Source organism: Microsporum canis, genomic scaffold, assembly GCF_000151145.1.
Source record: "Microsporum canis CBS 113480 supercont1.2 genomic scaffold, whole genome shotgun sequence".
Taxonomy (NCBI): Eukaryota; Fungi; Ascomycota; class Eurotiomycetes; order Onygenales; family Arthrodermataceae; genus Microsporum; species Microsporum canis.
Window position 1 is genome coordinate 1,053,197 of NW_003299168.1, and position 12,446 is coordinate 1,065,642.

The 12,446-nt window shown below is 47.8% G+C and overlaps 7 protein-coding genes across 7 annotated transcripts; 3 read left to right on the forward strand and 4 right to left on the reverse strand.

The window, feature by feature from the left end:
• Positions 1-222: 222 nt before the first annotated feature.
• MCYG_01839 (nucleoside diphosphate kinase A) lies at positions 223-1,088 on the forward strand (the record flags this gene model as incomplete). Its single annotated transcript, XM_002848859.1, has 7 exons — positions 223-239; positions 297-327; positions 414-457; positions 533-636; positions 708-773; positions 831-895; positions 954-1,088. 7 exons carry the CDS (start codon positions 223-225, stop codon positions 1,086-1,088), a joined length of 462 nt encoding a protein of 153 aa, XP_002848905.1.
• Positions 1,089-1,263: 175 nt separating this feature from the next.
• Positions 1,264-1,944, reverse strand: MCYG_01840 (conserved hypothetical protein; the record flags this gene model as incomplete). Its single annotated transcript, XM_002848860.1, has 1 exon — positions 1,264-1,944. One exon carries the CDS (start codon positions 1,942-1,944, stop codon positions 1,264-1,266), a length of 681 nt encoding a protein of 226 aa, XP_002848906.1.
• A 636-nt stretch (positions 1,945-2,580) lies between these two features.
• Positions 2,581-5,072, forward strand: MCYG_01841 (methylenetetrahydrofolate reductase; the record flags this gene model as incomplete). Its single annotated transcript, XM_002848861.1, has 5 exons — positions 2,581-2,667; positions 2,725-3,623; positions 3,756-4,762; positions 4,848-4,919; positions 4,990-5,072. The coding sequence occupies 5 exons, from the start codon at positions 2,581-2,583 to the stop codon at positions 5,070-5,072; spliced, it is 2,148 nt and encodes a 715-aa protein (XP_002848907.1).
• A 9-nt stretch (positions 5,073-5,081) lies between these two features.
• On the reverse strand, positions 5,082-6,854 carry MCYG_01842 (conserved hypothetical protein; the record flags this gene model as incomplete). The annotated part of the gene is made up of 4 exons (XM_002848862.1): positions 5,082-6,110; positions 6,176-6,338; positions 6,393-6,494; positions 6,709-6,854. The coding sequence occupies 4 exons, from the start codon at positions 6,852-6,854 to the stop codon at positions 5,082-5,084; spliced, it is 1,440 nt and encodes a 479-aa protein (XP_002848908.1).
• Positions 6,855-7,738: 884 nt separating this feature from the next.
• Positions 7,739-9,301, reverse strand: MCYG_01843 (tRNA-guanine transglycosylase family protein; the record flags this gene model as incomplete). Its single annotated transcript, XM_002848863.1, has 3 exons — positions 7,739-7,910; positions 7,969-8,986; positions 9,067-9,301. The coding sequence occupies 3 exons, from the start codon at positions 9,299-9,301 to the stop codon at positions 7,739-7,741; spliced, it is 1,425 nt and encodes a 474-aa protein (XP_002848909.1).
• Positions 9,302-9,484: 183 nt separating this feature from the next.
• MCYG_01844 (thymidylate kinase) lies at positions 9,485-10,241 on the forward strand (the record flags this gene model as incomplete). The annotated part of the gene is made up of 2 exons (XM_002848864.1): positions 9,485-9,629; positions 9,685-10,241. 2 exons carry the CDS (start codon positions 9,485-9,487, stop codon positions 10,239-10,241), a joined length of 702 nt encoding a protein of 233 aa, XP_002848910.1.
• Positions 10,242-10,264: 23 nt separating this feature from the next.
• On the reverse strand, positions 10,265-11,509 carry MCYG_01845 (GIY-YIG catalytic domain-containing protein; the record flags this gene model as incomplete). Its single annotated transcript, XM_002848865.1, has 2 exons — positions 10,265-11,174; positions 11,232-11,509. 2 exons carry the CDS (start codon positions 11,507-11,509, stop codon positions 10,265-10,267), a joined length of 1,188 nt encoding a protein of 395 aa, XP_002848911.1.
• Positions 11,510-12,446: the final 937 nt, after the last annotated feature.

A 12,446-nucleotide genomic window follows, 5' to 3' on the forward strand; every position in this document is an offset into this window, starting at 1 on the left:
AACTCTTGCTTTGCTATATCATACAAAAACATGATGCGAGGTTGAAAGATTACAAGTTGCATGTAAAGTCTTGGCACGGAAGCAACACCGCCCTTTTTTTCTGCCCCTCCTAAAAACTACCCGCACATAAAAAAAGAAGAACTTCTTCCACATCTCCCGATCTTACAACTACTTCTCCCAAGGACAATTGACAGACATTAGTTTATTCGTTCTATTTTCAAGATGTCTACCGAACAGACGTAAGTGCTATTCCCTAGAAGGCGTTGGAGGACAGGCTGCTAACTACTTATAACTAGTTTCATCGCTATCAAGCCAGATGGTGTCCAGGTACGGCCGCATTGCATCACCTTCAATGCTTCAGCAGCTTCAATCTTTGCTTGCTAGTGATATATAGCTGACTCTTGAGCTTCCAGCGTGGTCTCGTTGGCCCAATCATCAGCCGCTTCGAGTCTCGCGGGTGAGTTGCCCTCCTGTTTACCCCTCCATGATAGCAATTGAATATATCATATGCTGATGGAACGGCTTGCATCAGATTCAAACTCGTTGCCATGAAGCTCGTCACTCCATCCAAGGAGCACCTCGAGACCCACTATGCTGATCTCTCCAGCAAGCCTTTCTTCAAGGGACTCGTCACCTGTGAGTTAACGTCTTCCTCCATTAGCGAGAGCAGTAGGAAACTTTGAAACCCTTTGCTGACATCTATCCAGACATGCTCAGCGGACCAATCTGCGCCATGGTCTGGGAGGGCCGTGATGCCGTCAAGACTGGCCGTAGTATGTTGCTCCATTATCCTTAGAGATCGAATTCGACACTAACAGCGTAATAACCAGCCATCCTCGGTGCCACCAACCCCCTTGACTCTGCCCCAGGTACCATCCGCGGTGACTATGCCATTGTGAGTTGAATTTCAGGCTTCCAGCTTGTCAGTGTCCCAGACACTAACACACTCCTAGGATGTCGGCCGCAACGTCTGCCACGGCTCCGACAGCGTCGAGAACGCCAAGAAGGAGATCGCTCTTTGGTTCAAGGAGGGCGAGGTCCTCAACTATAAACACAGCCAATTCGACTGGATCTACGAGAAGCCATAGATAGTCACCAAGGGGTAACTCTTCTGTCAACCCGCCCAAAAAACAGTAAATGGAAGGGGGAACTGATTTGATGAGACCAAATGAAAAAAAATTTTCCAGAGATTAGATTGATCGATTCTATACCAATCTTGCCGTGTTGATATGCGCAGGTAGTCGGGGAATAAAAGCATCATATCTATTTTCGTTTATATGCAGAGGTCACATGTCCAACGGCTCGTCCAAAGGGCCCAACAACGGTTCTTGCAAACCATGGAGTTGCCCATACGCTCCACACAATCCTTACTGGTAGTAAAGCCTTTGTAATCGCGTATGCCGTAGCAAACTCCAAGATTAATCGCATTCCTTGGTTATCTTTGGCAGTAAGTTCGGCAGCACTGCCTTGACCCTGAAGCGTCTTCTCGCCGGAAACACTAGTCCCGCTATTCACGATAGATATATCTTCCACATCCTCTTGGACCCAACCGCGTTTTCGAAGCCATTTTCCGAATTTCCTGACTCCCTCGTCTACAGGCGAAGTACCATCAGAATTCCCCAGGGATGGTAACCACCCACCATAGTGGAAGATCCCGACGAGACCAAAAAGGGGTAAAATAGCTGTTAATTCGTGAAGTATCAGGAAAGAAGTAATATGTGTGACTGGCGCATTAAAAAGGGGTGTCGTGTACGACCGGAGGAATTTTGGAAGACGGTTATTGAACGACTGGAGCCTTGCTCGCATCCGAGAGGAGGATGGAGATTCAGAATGGAGCTGACGACGCAGAACAGGGCGGAATAGAGAGCGGCCATTATGAATATGGGTTGGTAGGGATGTGTACGCCCCTGGACTTGCTCTCCATCCCATAGCTGAGAGAGCCATTGTCAAACGACAGACCAACGGACCGACAGAGGACGAATGTGTCTAGCCAGAGGAAGATCTCATGGCATCGTGGATGGGTCTCACCAAACTGACGGGCCTGGATAGAAATGAGCTCTCAACGGCTGTGTATTTCAGCTCTGCTTCAAATAGTTAACAGCTTGCCTCGGTTCGCAGGTTACATAATACCGCCTCTATGTAATCGCGGATCTAGATACCAACGGCCTCGCTCGGATCCCTACTGTTCAGACAAAATCCAAGTTCATGAGAAGAAAAGCGGATGCCTGAGGTTCGAGGGATAACCCTTCTTTGGACCAGCATGAAGCAATCTTCCTACAAAAACGAAGACATGAGAGAAGCAGTGAAGGATGACTAAGCACCACTTCGGGTCTTCGCATGAAGGGACTCCCACCAGAAGGAAAACTCCACTGACATTATTTAATATCTAATCAGTATATCTAGAAGGACTCTCGCTTCTCCCTAGTGACACCTCTTGTGGCAGCACAGGTGGCTGCAAATACAGCTGCGCAGTGATTATTCTGATATACCGGCTTATCCAAGTCTTCTCCTCACTCCTAGGCAGGTAGAAAAAGGATTACAGAGAAAACCAACCGGGCTCTGTGAATTGAAATCGCAGTCATGGAGAAGATATCGGATAAGATAGAAGCTCTTCCTAAGGATGCACACTATTTTTCCTTGGAGTTTTTCCCTCCAAAAACCCAGATGGTGAGACTTGCTCCTAACCCCGCGATAGGTATGATATTGACTGGGTTCTTTCGATAGGGATCATCAAACCTCCAAGCTCGTCTGGAGCGTATGTCCCAGGCTCTACGGCCTCTGTTCGTGACTGTTACATGGGGTGCCGGCGGGAGTACCGCCGCCAGATCGCTTGAACTGGCAGAGATATGTCAGAGACAGCTGGGGTTGACGACATGTCTTCATCTGACTTGCACGAACATGAATCGAACATTGATAGATGAAGCTCTGGAAGAAACAAAGGCATTAGGCATCCGGAATATCCTTGCCCTACGTGGGGACCCTCCACGGAGTGAAGAGTACAACATAGACGGAGAGGATGATAGTAACAAAGACTTCAGCCATGCTGTTGACTTGGTAAGATACATCCGCAAGAAATACGGTGATTACTTCTGCATTGGTGTTGCGGGATATCCTGAAGGCCATGCGGACGAATCTCACCCCGAAGTGCAAGATCCGTTGAAAGACCTGCCCTACTTGATTGAGAAAACTCAAGCCGGTGCAGACTTCATCATGACCCAATTAACATATGACATCGAAGCGTATAGAAAATATGAGGACTTGCTCAGGAATCATGAATCAGGAACATTCAAGACTATTCCTATCATACCCGGCTTAATGCCCATTCAGAGCTATCATACTCTAACTAGAGTTACTAAGCTCAGCCACGCCAAAATCCCCCCGGAAATACTGGCAAAAGTGGAGGCTTGTAAAGCAGATGACGAGGTTGTGAAGCGAGTTGGTGTCGATATTGTCAGTGAACTCGTCGAGGGTATTAAGAAGATTTCTACACCAGGCCACCGTGGATTCCATTTTTACACCCTTAACCTAGAGAAATCGGTTTCCTTCATTCTGGAACGATGCAACTTGATCCCCCCATCATCTGAAGCTCCTAGTGATAACGAACTCGAATTTGAGTTGGCTGTGTATGCTGCTTCCGGTGCATCAAACGGACCGGATAGTAGATCCGCGAACATGTCTAGGATGCGAGCTTCATCTATGAATTCACAGCCGCATAACCGTGTTATTGTTGACCGTTTAACTCGTGCTTCGAACAGATCTGATCGAAGTTCAACAGTACACGAGACATCCGCACTGACGGCAGGGTATCCTGCCCTTAACCCACCAAACCGTAACACTACCTTGCAAATATCCGAGGGTCTCGGTTCTCTGGGACGAGAAGCTACTTGGGATGACTTCCCCAACGGTCGTTGGGGTGATGCTCGCTCTCCAGCCTTTGGTGAAATTGATGGATACGGGCCATCACTCCATGTAACGGCGCGGGTCGCCAGAAAATTATGGGGCACGCCAACTTCCAGGGAAGATATCAGCAATATCTTCCGCCGACTTCTTTCCGGCGAACTACATGCTGTTCCGTGGTCAGAGGGTGGAGCAGGAGAAGAAGGCGGTCTAAACCCCGAAACTGCTACTATCCGAACTGAGCTACTGAAATTGGTTGAGGGACGTGGGTGGTGGACACTTGCTTCTCAACCATCCGTTAATGGCGTGCGTAACGACCACCCAATATTCGGCTGGGGCCCACGAGGCGAAGGTTTCGTGTTCCAGAAAGCCTTCGTTGAATTCTTCTGCCCGGGAGACGATTTCCACTCAAAATTGAAACCTTTACTTAACAGTTATGGCCATGATGAGTTTGCCTGGTTCGCTATGAATGCCAAAGGCGACTTCCAGTCATCCACTTCACCGGAACCACCCGCATCACCTCCTACGGACTCAACTGAACCTCTTTTTGATACCGACCCTCTGACTGATATGGACAATGGCAGTGTCAATGCAGTAACTTGGGGGGTATTCCGGGGTAAAGAGATCGTCACCCCAACTATAATTGAAGCAGTAAGCTTCCGAGCATGGGGAGAAGAGGCTTTTGGCATATGGGAGGAATGGAGGCGCATATTCCCTCGTGGTAGTGCCAGCGAAAAGCTGATAAGGGATGTTAAGGATGACGTGTGGTTGGTTTGCGTTGTTGGTCAGCGCTTTGGGGCTGGCGGGGAGGTTGGAAAGGAGTCCAATGAAGACGATGGACAGTTACTTTGGAAGGTACTAGCAGGTGAGGATACAGGTCATGGTACTATAAAGGGATGAGAGATGAACTTAAATATTTCAGAGTTAATACATAAGGACTTTGGCCATAGATGCCTGGAAAGCTGCAATGTCTTCCGAAGTTTTACTGTTTCTATTCACTGTGAAACACCCAAGTCCTCTTGGTGAGGCTGGAAATTATGCTTGGGCCTATTCACTAGGCCAATCTAATACCCTATATTGACTTTATTCCAGTGTCAGATCCAGGGCTAAATGATTACATGAAAATCAATGTTCAACGCCGCAAGAAATATCTGGCCGTTTTTATACAAAACTAGTTGGGAGATCTATGGGATATATCGAAACATAGGGGCTTGGTCTGCCAGGCTTGAAGTGTCCACCTTATCAAGAGGGTTTGGCTTGCCATATTTCTTGTCTCTCTGCGCGTTAACGATGCTGTGTCGGATGTATAGGACAATGGACATCACAAGACTCAAGCACAAAAATGCAAGCACTATGCCATATCCTCGTGTATAATTAGGGCCTTCGTGTTCGGGAAAGCTTTTGCTAGCAAGAATGCTCAAGCAATGCCCTGCAATCACGATCATGCAAAGTGCAATTGCTTTCTTCGATTCTGCCCCAGCGTTGTCCGACACCCACTGCACTTCTAATGGTATACATGTGAAAGTGCCGGTTAGCAGCAAGAAAACTCCTGCGAGAGCTACTTTCGGGTTTTCTTTGGCTGGAAACGTATACATCAAGGAAACTCCAGTGATGGCCACGGCGGTTCCTCCAATAATGAATGGGCCCCGTGTGCGGAGTCTGTCTGACAAGAGGCTGGTACCAACCATGACTACCCAGCCAGCCATGTACGGGCCAATAGTCATATATTGTGCTGCAGTTTTCGAATATCCAAGGGAATGAAGAATCGTTGGTAGAAAGATTGAGATTGTTGCCAAAGCTGCATCATGCCCCATTTTAACAAGACAGACACCGTATACCTTCCAGTCCTTGAGGCCTGAAATAACATGCTTCATAACGAGAGTGTCATGTCCCTCACTCTGCTGCCCCTGGTTCATACGGTGAATCGAAATTTGCCTCTCTTCCTCATTTTTGAAAAATTTCGAAGTCTCCGGCCTGTCAGGAAGGCAGAATAGAACCACAAAGGCAAAAGCAACCGTAGGCAAGCCTTCCACTAGGAAAAGAACCCTCCAGTGACCGATGGTGGTGTTAATCAGGGATATTCCATACGCAATTAACCCGCCGAACGCGCCAGAGAAGGCAGACATTCCCACGAACAAGCAAGTGCGGAACGCGAGTTCGCTACGTGTGTACCACAGAGTCAGATGGAACACTGCCGTGGGAGCGAAAGCAGCCTATATCGATAATGTTAGTTGATGGCGCAAAATAGATTGACTGGTATAATGCGCGCTATATTCACCTCAAAGAGGCCAATAAAGAATCGAGATGTAGCAAGGCCAGCGAAATTGAACGCTGCTGCTCCCGCTGCAGCAGCTATGCCCCATCCAACGACTGATACGAATATAAACCTCGAGGGGTAAAACCGTTTACCCCATAGAGTGAGAGGAGCTGCGAATAAAATGCTACAGGCTTTGTAAGTGGTTATATCAGCCAAATTGAAGAGAGCAAGAACTGACTATCCAAAATAAAAGATACTGGCTGCCCAGGAGAAATTTGAATCATTCCCACCCAGGGCATCCTCCACTACGCCTTGGAGTTTGGCGTTTCCCAGGTTTATTCTATCGAGATATGCCTGGCATATGTTAGGAGCTGGCAATAATTACGGGGTAATCAATTGCAGGAGACCAACTAGTAGGTAGAGGATAGCAAATTGGGGCATTATTATCCAGTCCTGACGCCGTACAAGCTTCCTACACTAGCTGGTTAGTGATATGTATGCACCATGGCCCGGCAACGATGGTAATAATAGTCAAACATAGTGTATGGACTTGCCTTTCAGCTTCGGATTTATGTCCATCAAGGCTTGATAGTGACGATTCCTTCTCATCACTATCACTCCCTCGATTACCTGCAAGCTCCACATCTTTGATAACATCAGTTTTCGCCGTAGACTCCTCTTCTACCTGGGGCGAGGCCATCTCAACATTTGCCTGCTAGCAGGGAAAGACGCATCTCTCTAGCCGGGATGAAAGCCGGGAATGCCATCATATATATGTCGGTCGGATTCACCGCTTATTAATTATACCGGGATGGCTTGATTTCAATCCTGATCGCCAGATTTTTCGAGTGATTTGCCGTGGCTCTCATGATTCGTTCCAAGGGCGATGGCTTGTTAATGATCGACAAGTTTATCTGCGGGAAAGCCTCTAGTTTGGTCGGGAGGACTTTGTGAGAAGTAACCCTTTTTTTGAATATGAGTTGCGGGTAATAGGCCTTCAGGATAGCATATGGGTCCGGATATCTGCTCTGCTGCCTTAGCCATTCCTATGTCACTTAATAGTGAGTATCCCATTTCCACCAGCCAGTTTAAACATGGCCGATTGATACACATACAAATATTAAACAACCACGGTTTCTATGATAGCTATTACAGTATGTATTTGTTGGCTGTGCTTCTTGACGTCCACTGCTTTCTATGGGCGAAGAAGGGATGGGCTACATAGCCTTGGGCCACGGCACTGATATCCGGCGGTTATGATATCGTTACGAGCCAGCATGATCCCGGTATAGGGGCGACGGGTATTCGGGCGGCCGTATTGGCCACATCTATAGACTATGTGTAGTGGAGTGGCCAACAGCTGCCGTCTACTCCGGTGGTCTACTTCGTGATATGCTATGAGTTTGGCAGTATAGGGAGAGCCAAGACTGGCGTGTATCATAGCATGTTTGTTTCGTCATACACCTTGTTCTCCATGATATAATAATGGAGAAGTGTGACAAGAGTACGGTTGTTGGTCATCAGACTGATATTAGATATGCCAGGGCGTCGACTATGAGTTACTCCTATTGAATAACAGGCGCATCACTGCGTCTTTTCAGCAAACCCTCGTGCTTCCAGTTCTTCAGCCTCGGCATCCGGAGTAACTACCGACGATTGGGACTCTAGAAGTTTTTCTGCAACACCATCTAGGCGTCCAAAGACCTTCGGGTTGCGTTTCTCGCCCGGCCCAGTTTTGAACTGATAACCTCGCATCCTATCGGGTTAGTTAGTAATGTGTCTACTTTACAGAAAGGGGCGAATGCAGGGTCTACCTTGGGCCCTGCCCACTAGGTTCGGGAAAATCCGACTTATAAGTACGTTCAAAGGTCTTTACACCTTCTTCGAAAGTCCCATTCTCGATACTTGTCCTGATCGCGGCAAAGAATCTATCCATGGTTGCGTGATTATGTATCTGAAGCAACGTCCATGCGAGCATTTCTTTTGCATTGAGCAGGTGACGGAGGTAGGCTCGATGGTATGTCTTGCATGTGTAGCATTGGCAATCCGAGACAAGTGGTGAAGTGTCTGTGGAATGTGCGGGAAGTAGCATATCAATTGCTAGCGGGTTGGGCGATGATGTGCTATCGTTGCTCTGGGAGGTGCTCAGTGGGAAGACAAAATCCAAAGCCAACCCTGCATCAGAAGCTGTTCCGATGAATGATATCGCTGAAAGGTCTAGTCCAAGGGAAACTCCTTTGAGTACATCCTGAGGAGTACTAGGTTCACCAAGGGACAACCGTGGGAGATTCCACATTGACTGAGGAATCATCTCGATTGTTGAAGGATCCCACAGCGCAAAGCCAGCAACAGAATCATTCATTTCTTCCGCCAAGTCTCGCGAGTACAAAGTTTGCAGTTCCTTTTCAAGCGGAAGAATTGGCGCAAAAAAGGATGTTCCAGTAAGCCGGTTGCTTGTGTCTGCAGGCTTATACAAGACGTCTATGGCCGACTGAGTCCAATCATGCGTCCGATCTACCATCTTCTCCCGTCTCTTCATACCCGGCCGTCTATCGAGAACATCAGCTATACCAATTGCAATATCTGGTTTTAATGTCTTGATAGCCTCATGATACTGTTCCACCTGAAGCTGCTGGTACCCGACTGAAGTGAGGATGGTCACCGAATCAACTGAATTGGAGCCGGCCGTGGCGACGGGAGGAATCCTCCTAGGCCCAAGGAATAGTAGATAGTCATCATCAAAGGAGAGGAACTTTCGTAGGGCAGATTCTGACTTGTCCGTGGGGACGTTATATATTGGTGGTATTTCTTTTAAAGAGCTTCGTTCTATGACTGAACTGCTCCAGCGAGCAGAGATATTAGCTATCCTATCCACACAGACAGACAACAGGCCGGCAAGCCAGCTCACATACAATCTTCAAGGGCAATATATAGACTGCCTATCGACATGTGTTCTTTTATATTATCATGAGTAACATGGGGCAGCACTCCTCTGGATGTGATGGGCACATAGCCTGGTGTTAGTATCGGTTTGCGCCCAACTCTGCATAGTCTTCCCAGCCGCGGAGCAAGCTGTGTTGGTGGATGTGCCAGTAGACTGAAGCTGAGCATTCCTTCAGGTTGATTAGACGGTATGTCAGGAGCCATGTTCAATATCAATAGTAGTTGTAAAGAGTTGTCGCACTTTGCGACCTTCACTTTTTTTTCTTTTTTCTTAGAGAAGTTGAGGCTGACTTTGGGCCAAGATTTAGAACTTCAACATTTAGAACTGCAACAACATCAACAGAGTTAGGGACTTATATCCATACAACACCCATTGCAGTTATATCGATGGAAGCTGAAGTTACCAATGCCAGAAGAGGCGCCCTGGTTGTGGTGGAAGGCCTGGATCGTGCTGGGAAATCAACACAATGCGCAACACTGTACCAGTTCCTTATTAACCAAGGGCATAAGGTAAAATACATTCGGTTCCCAGGTACGATATAAAGCTGTCTATACGCTGTTGGGGGTAAGTGCTAATGATGTATCAGACAGAACTACGTCTATAGGCCAGATGATAGACAAGTATCTCCGTGGAGAGATACAGCTAGACGACCACGCAGTTCATCTCTTATTCTCCGCTAACCGATGGGAGGCCGCGGCACAGATACGACAAGATATCGAAGGCGGGATTACTGTTATTGTCGACCGATACTCGTACTCTGGCGCCGTCTACTCGGCTGCAAAAGAAAATAAAGAGCTACAATTGGATTGGGCATGGAGGCCAGAGATAGGACTGCCTCGACCGGATATTTGGTTCTTTTTGAATATATCGACTGAATCTGCGGCAAAGAGAGGGGGGTATGGAACGGAGAGGTACGAGACCGTTAATTTGCAGAAGAAGGTGGGGAAGCTGTTCATATCCTTGTCTGGGCTGAAGGGCAATGAAGATATGAGGGTAGTTGATGCGGGGAGAGAAATTGAGGAGATATCCCGCGAGCTTCAGAGTGAGGTTTTACAGACTATTGCGAATATTGATTCGATGGGGCCTTTGAGGAAGCTTGGTCAACTAAATTTTACGGAGATGGAGACCGGAGACTCTTCGTAAATCAAGGTGATGGGAGAGATCAATTATGCCACTATGTCTACGTCATCCCAGTCATCAACTTTTCGATATACGGCAGCCCTGGGCGCTTTCGCCTGATGTTTGATGGCCGAGGGCCCAAAGTCTTCATCTTCAGTACTAAGCAAATCGATGGGGCTCTGGTGCCCAGTATGTTGGGGTAATTCGCCTCCCGATTCTTCGCTGGTTACTGGCGGCTGGCTGGAGGGGTCCTCTTCCTCAAATGGTGAGTCTTCATGATTGTGGAATAATCCGGCACCATGGCCCCGAAATCTGCGTGTCATCTCCCTCATGAGAATGTGCCATTCGATGCGTGACCCACAGCTTGGACATCTTCCGCTAGTTGGAACAAGGCCGTTGCCCTGATCTTCAGACTGTATGAAGGCAGACGAGAGGCATAATAAATGCGACGCACATCGACAAGCTTCACACGAGCAGACAACGACAAGATCATCGTCCAAGCGAAGACGTTCATGGCAAATACCACAATAAAGCCGGTCTCCAGCATCCAGCAGGAATTGCGTCTTTTCTCTATACGACTTAAGACTGTTCCCTGAAACATCAAGCCTCTGAAGAGCAGTCTGAAGTGGTAGACCATCCTCAGATAAGGCACAATCGTCAAAATCAGTCTTGAAGCTTATTGTTTCTGGAACAAACGTATCTGCACTCTCGACCCAGCCCTGCCAAACAAGATGCACATCCGTCTTAAAAAACCGGACTTCCAAGGGCCAGCTTGAAAAGTACGGTGAGCGCAAGAGAAGATGCAAACGTGCCATGATCCTTGTCAGTGATTCCCTGGGACTACTCGACTTTTTTGCTATGCGTCTCCCTGTTTTGGAGCATATTCGAACATCGGTATCTGTTTCATTGTGCGCTGCATGGCGAGAAGCCTGTGTATTCTGCCACGCCCATCTGGAGCTATGTCAGTCGGTTGCCTATAATATGATGGAGAAAGAGGGACTACAGCCGACATACTCGAACTGCAAAGCCCCGGTACGGCTGGTAAACCCGCTGACAGTCATGACCATCTCCCACGGCCGCAGCTTTTCCTTATGGGTTCTATGAGCGCCTCCCTTGATGCGGCCGTTATGCTGCGCGAGGCGGCGGGCTGGATTAGGGGTAGAACCAATGTATAGACTAGCATGGCGTACGGTCGAGCGGAGTAGATATGCACAGTAAAAGGGAGGTATGCTTTTAACTGGTGCCTCTCCGCTGGCGCTGGTACGGGCTGGACTCGAGCGAGACCGTGGCATTTCGGGTATACTAAATATTAAAAAGAAAGTGTATGGCCTGTAATGCTCTTCAATCTTCGTAATTGGATAAATGGGCTTATCGCTATCGTCATTATCTTGTCATCATCATGTTGTTATGTTATGCTGTTAATGTTGTGGTTATCGCATGTAAACATCATGAAAGCTTGTCGGGTCATGTGACATGACCCGGAGAAATTATCCAGCAAAAGCAACAACGTTAAGGAGAAGTCGATGGCATCAGGAGCAGTTGTGAAGCTGGACCGCCTGTTACAGGGAGAGACAAGGCCGGCTCTGAGCGCGCTTACATCGCATTCGCCCTTGCAAAGCGATTCTTAGCCTTGATGGACAGAGCTAAATAACGCTTCAGCGCTTCATCCCGAGACCTTTGCTCGCTTTTTCGTTCTCCCCCCTGGAGCACTGTAACCAATTACGCCCGACGTGTACCATGTAACAAGAAGTCCGGCCCCAGGAGAGGCAGACCAGAGGGAGAAGAAGGCTGGGGAGACCGTAGCCTGTGGACTCTTCTGCCATTGGCATGAGATTATACTGCATGCTCTGTACCACGTCTGTTTCCCTCAGCTTGCTACTCCGTGTTTGTTGTAGGTGTTCTGCACTCAGACAGCTAGCTACCCTGGCATGGCAAGTCCAGGAACCGCATGAAAGCAAAGCGTGGTAGAGTTATCAAGTTCCTCTCGACTTAGCTGGAGCTTTTTGGGCCACTATCTACTCCACATGGTAAGCCGAGGCTAAGCAGGTCATAAATTATACTTACTTTCATCCAGCAGTAGAACAGTCGAGCGTAGGCAGACACGTTTATCACCATCACCGTCATAATAATAATATTAATTTTAATATCAATCCGATATCAGGTTGAAGATTCTCAACTTTTCGTCCTTTTTTTTTGTTTGTTTCTCAGAAAAAGAAGAAAAATAACATG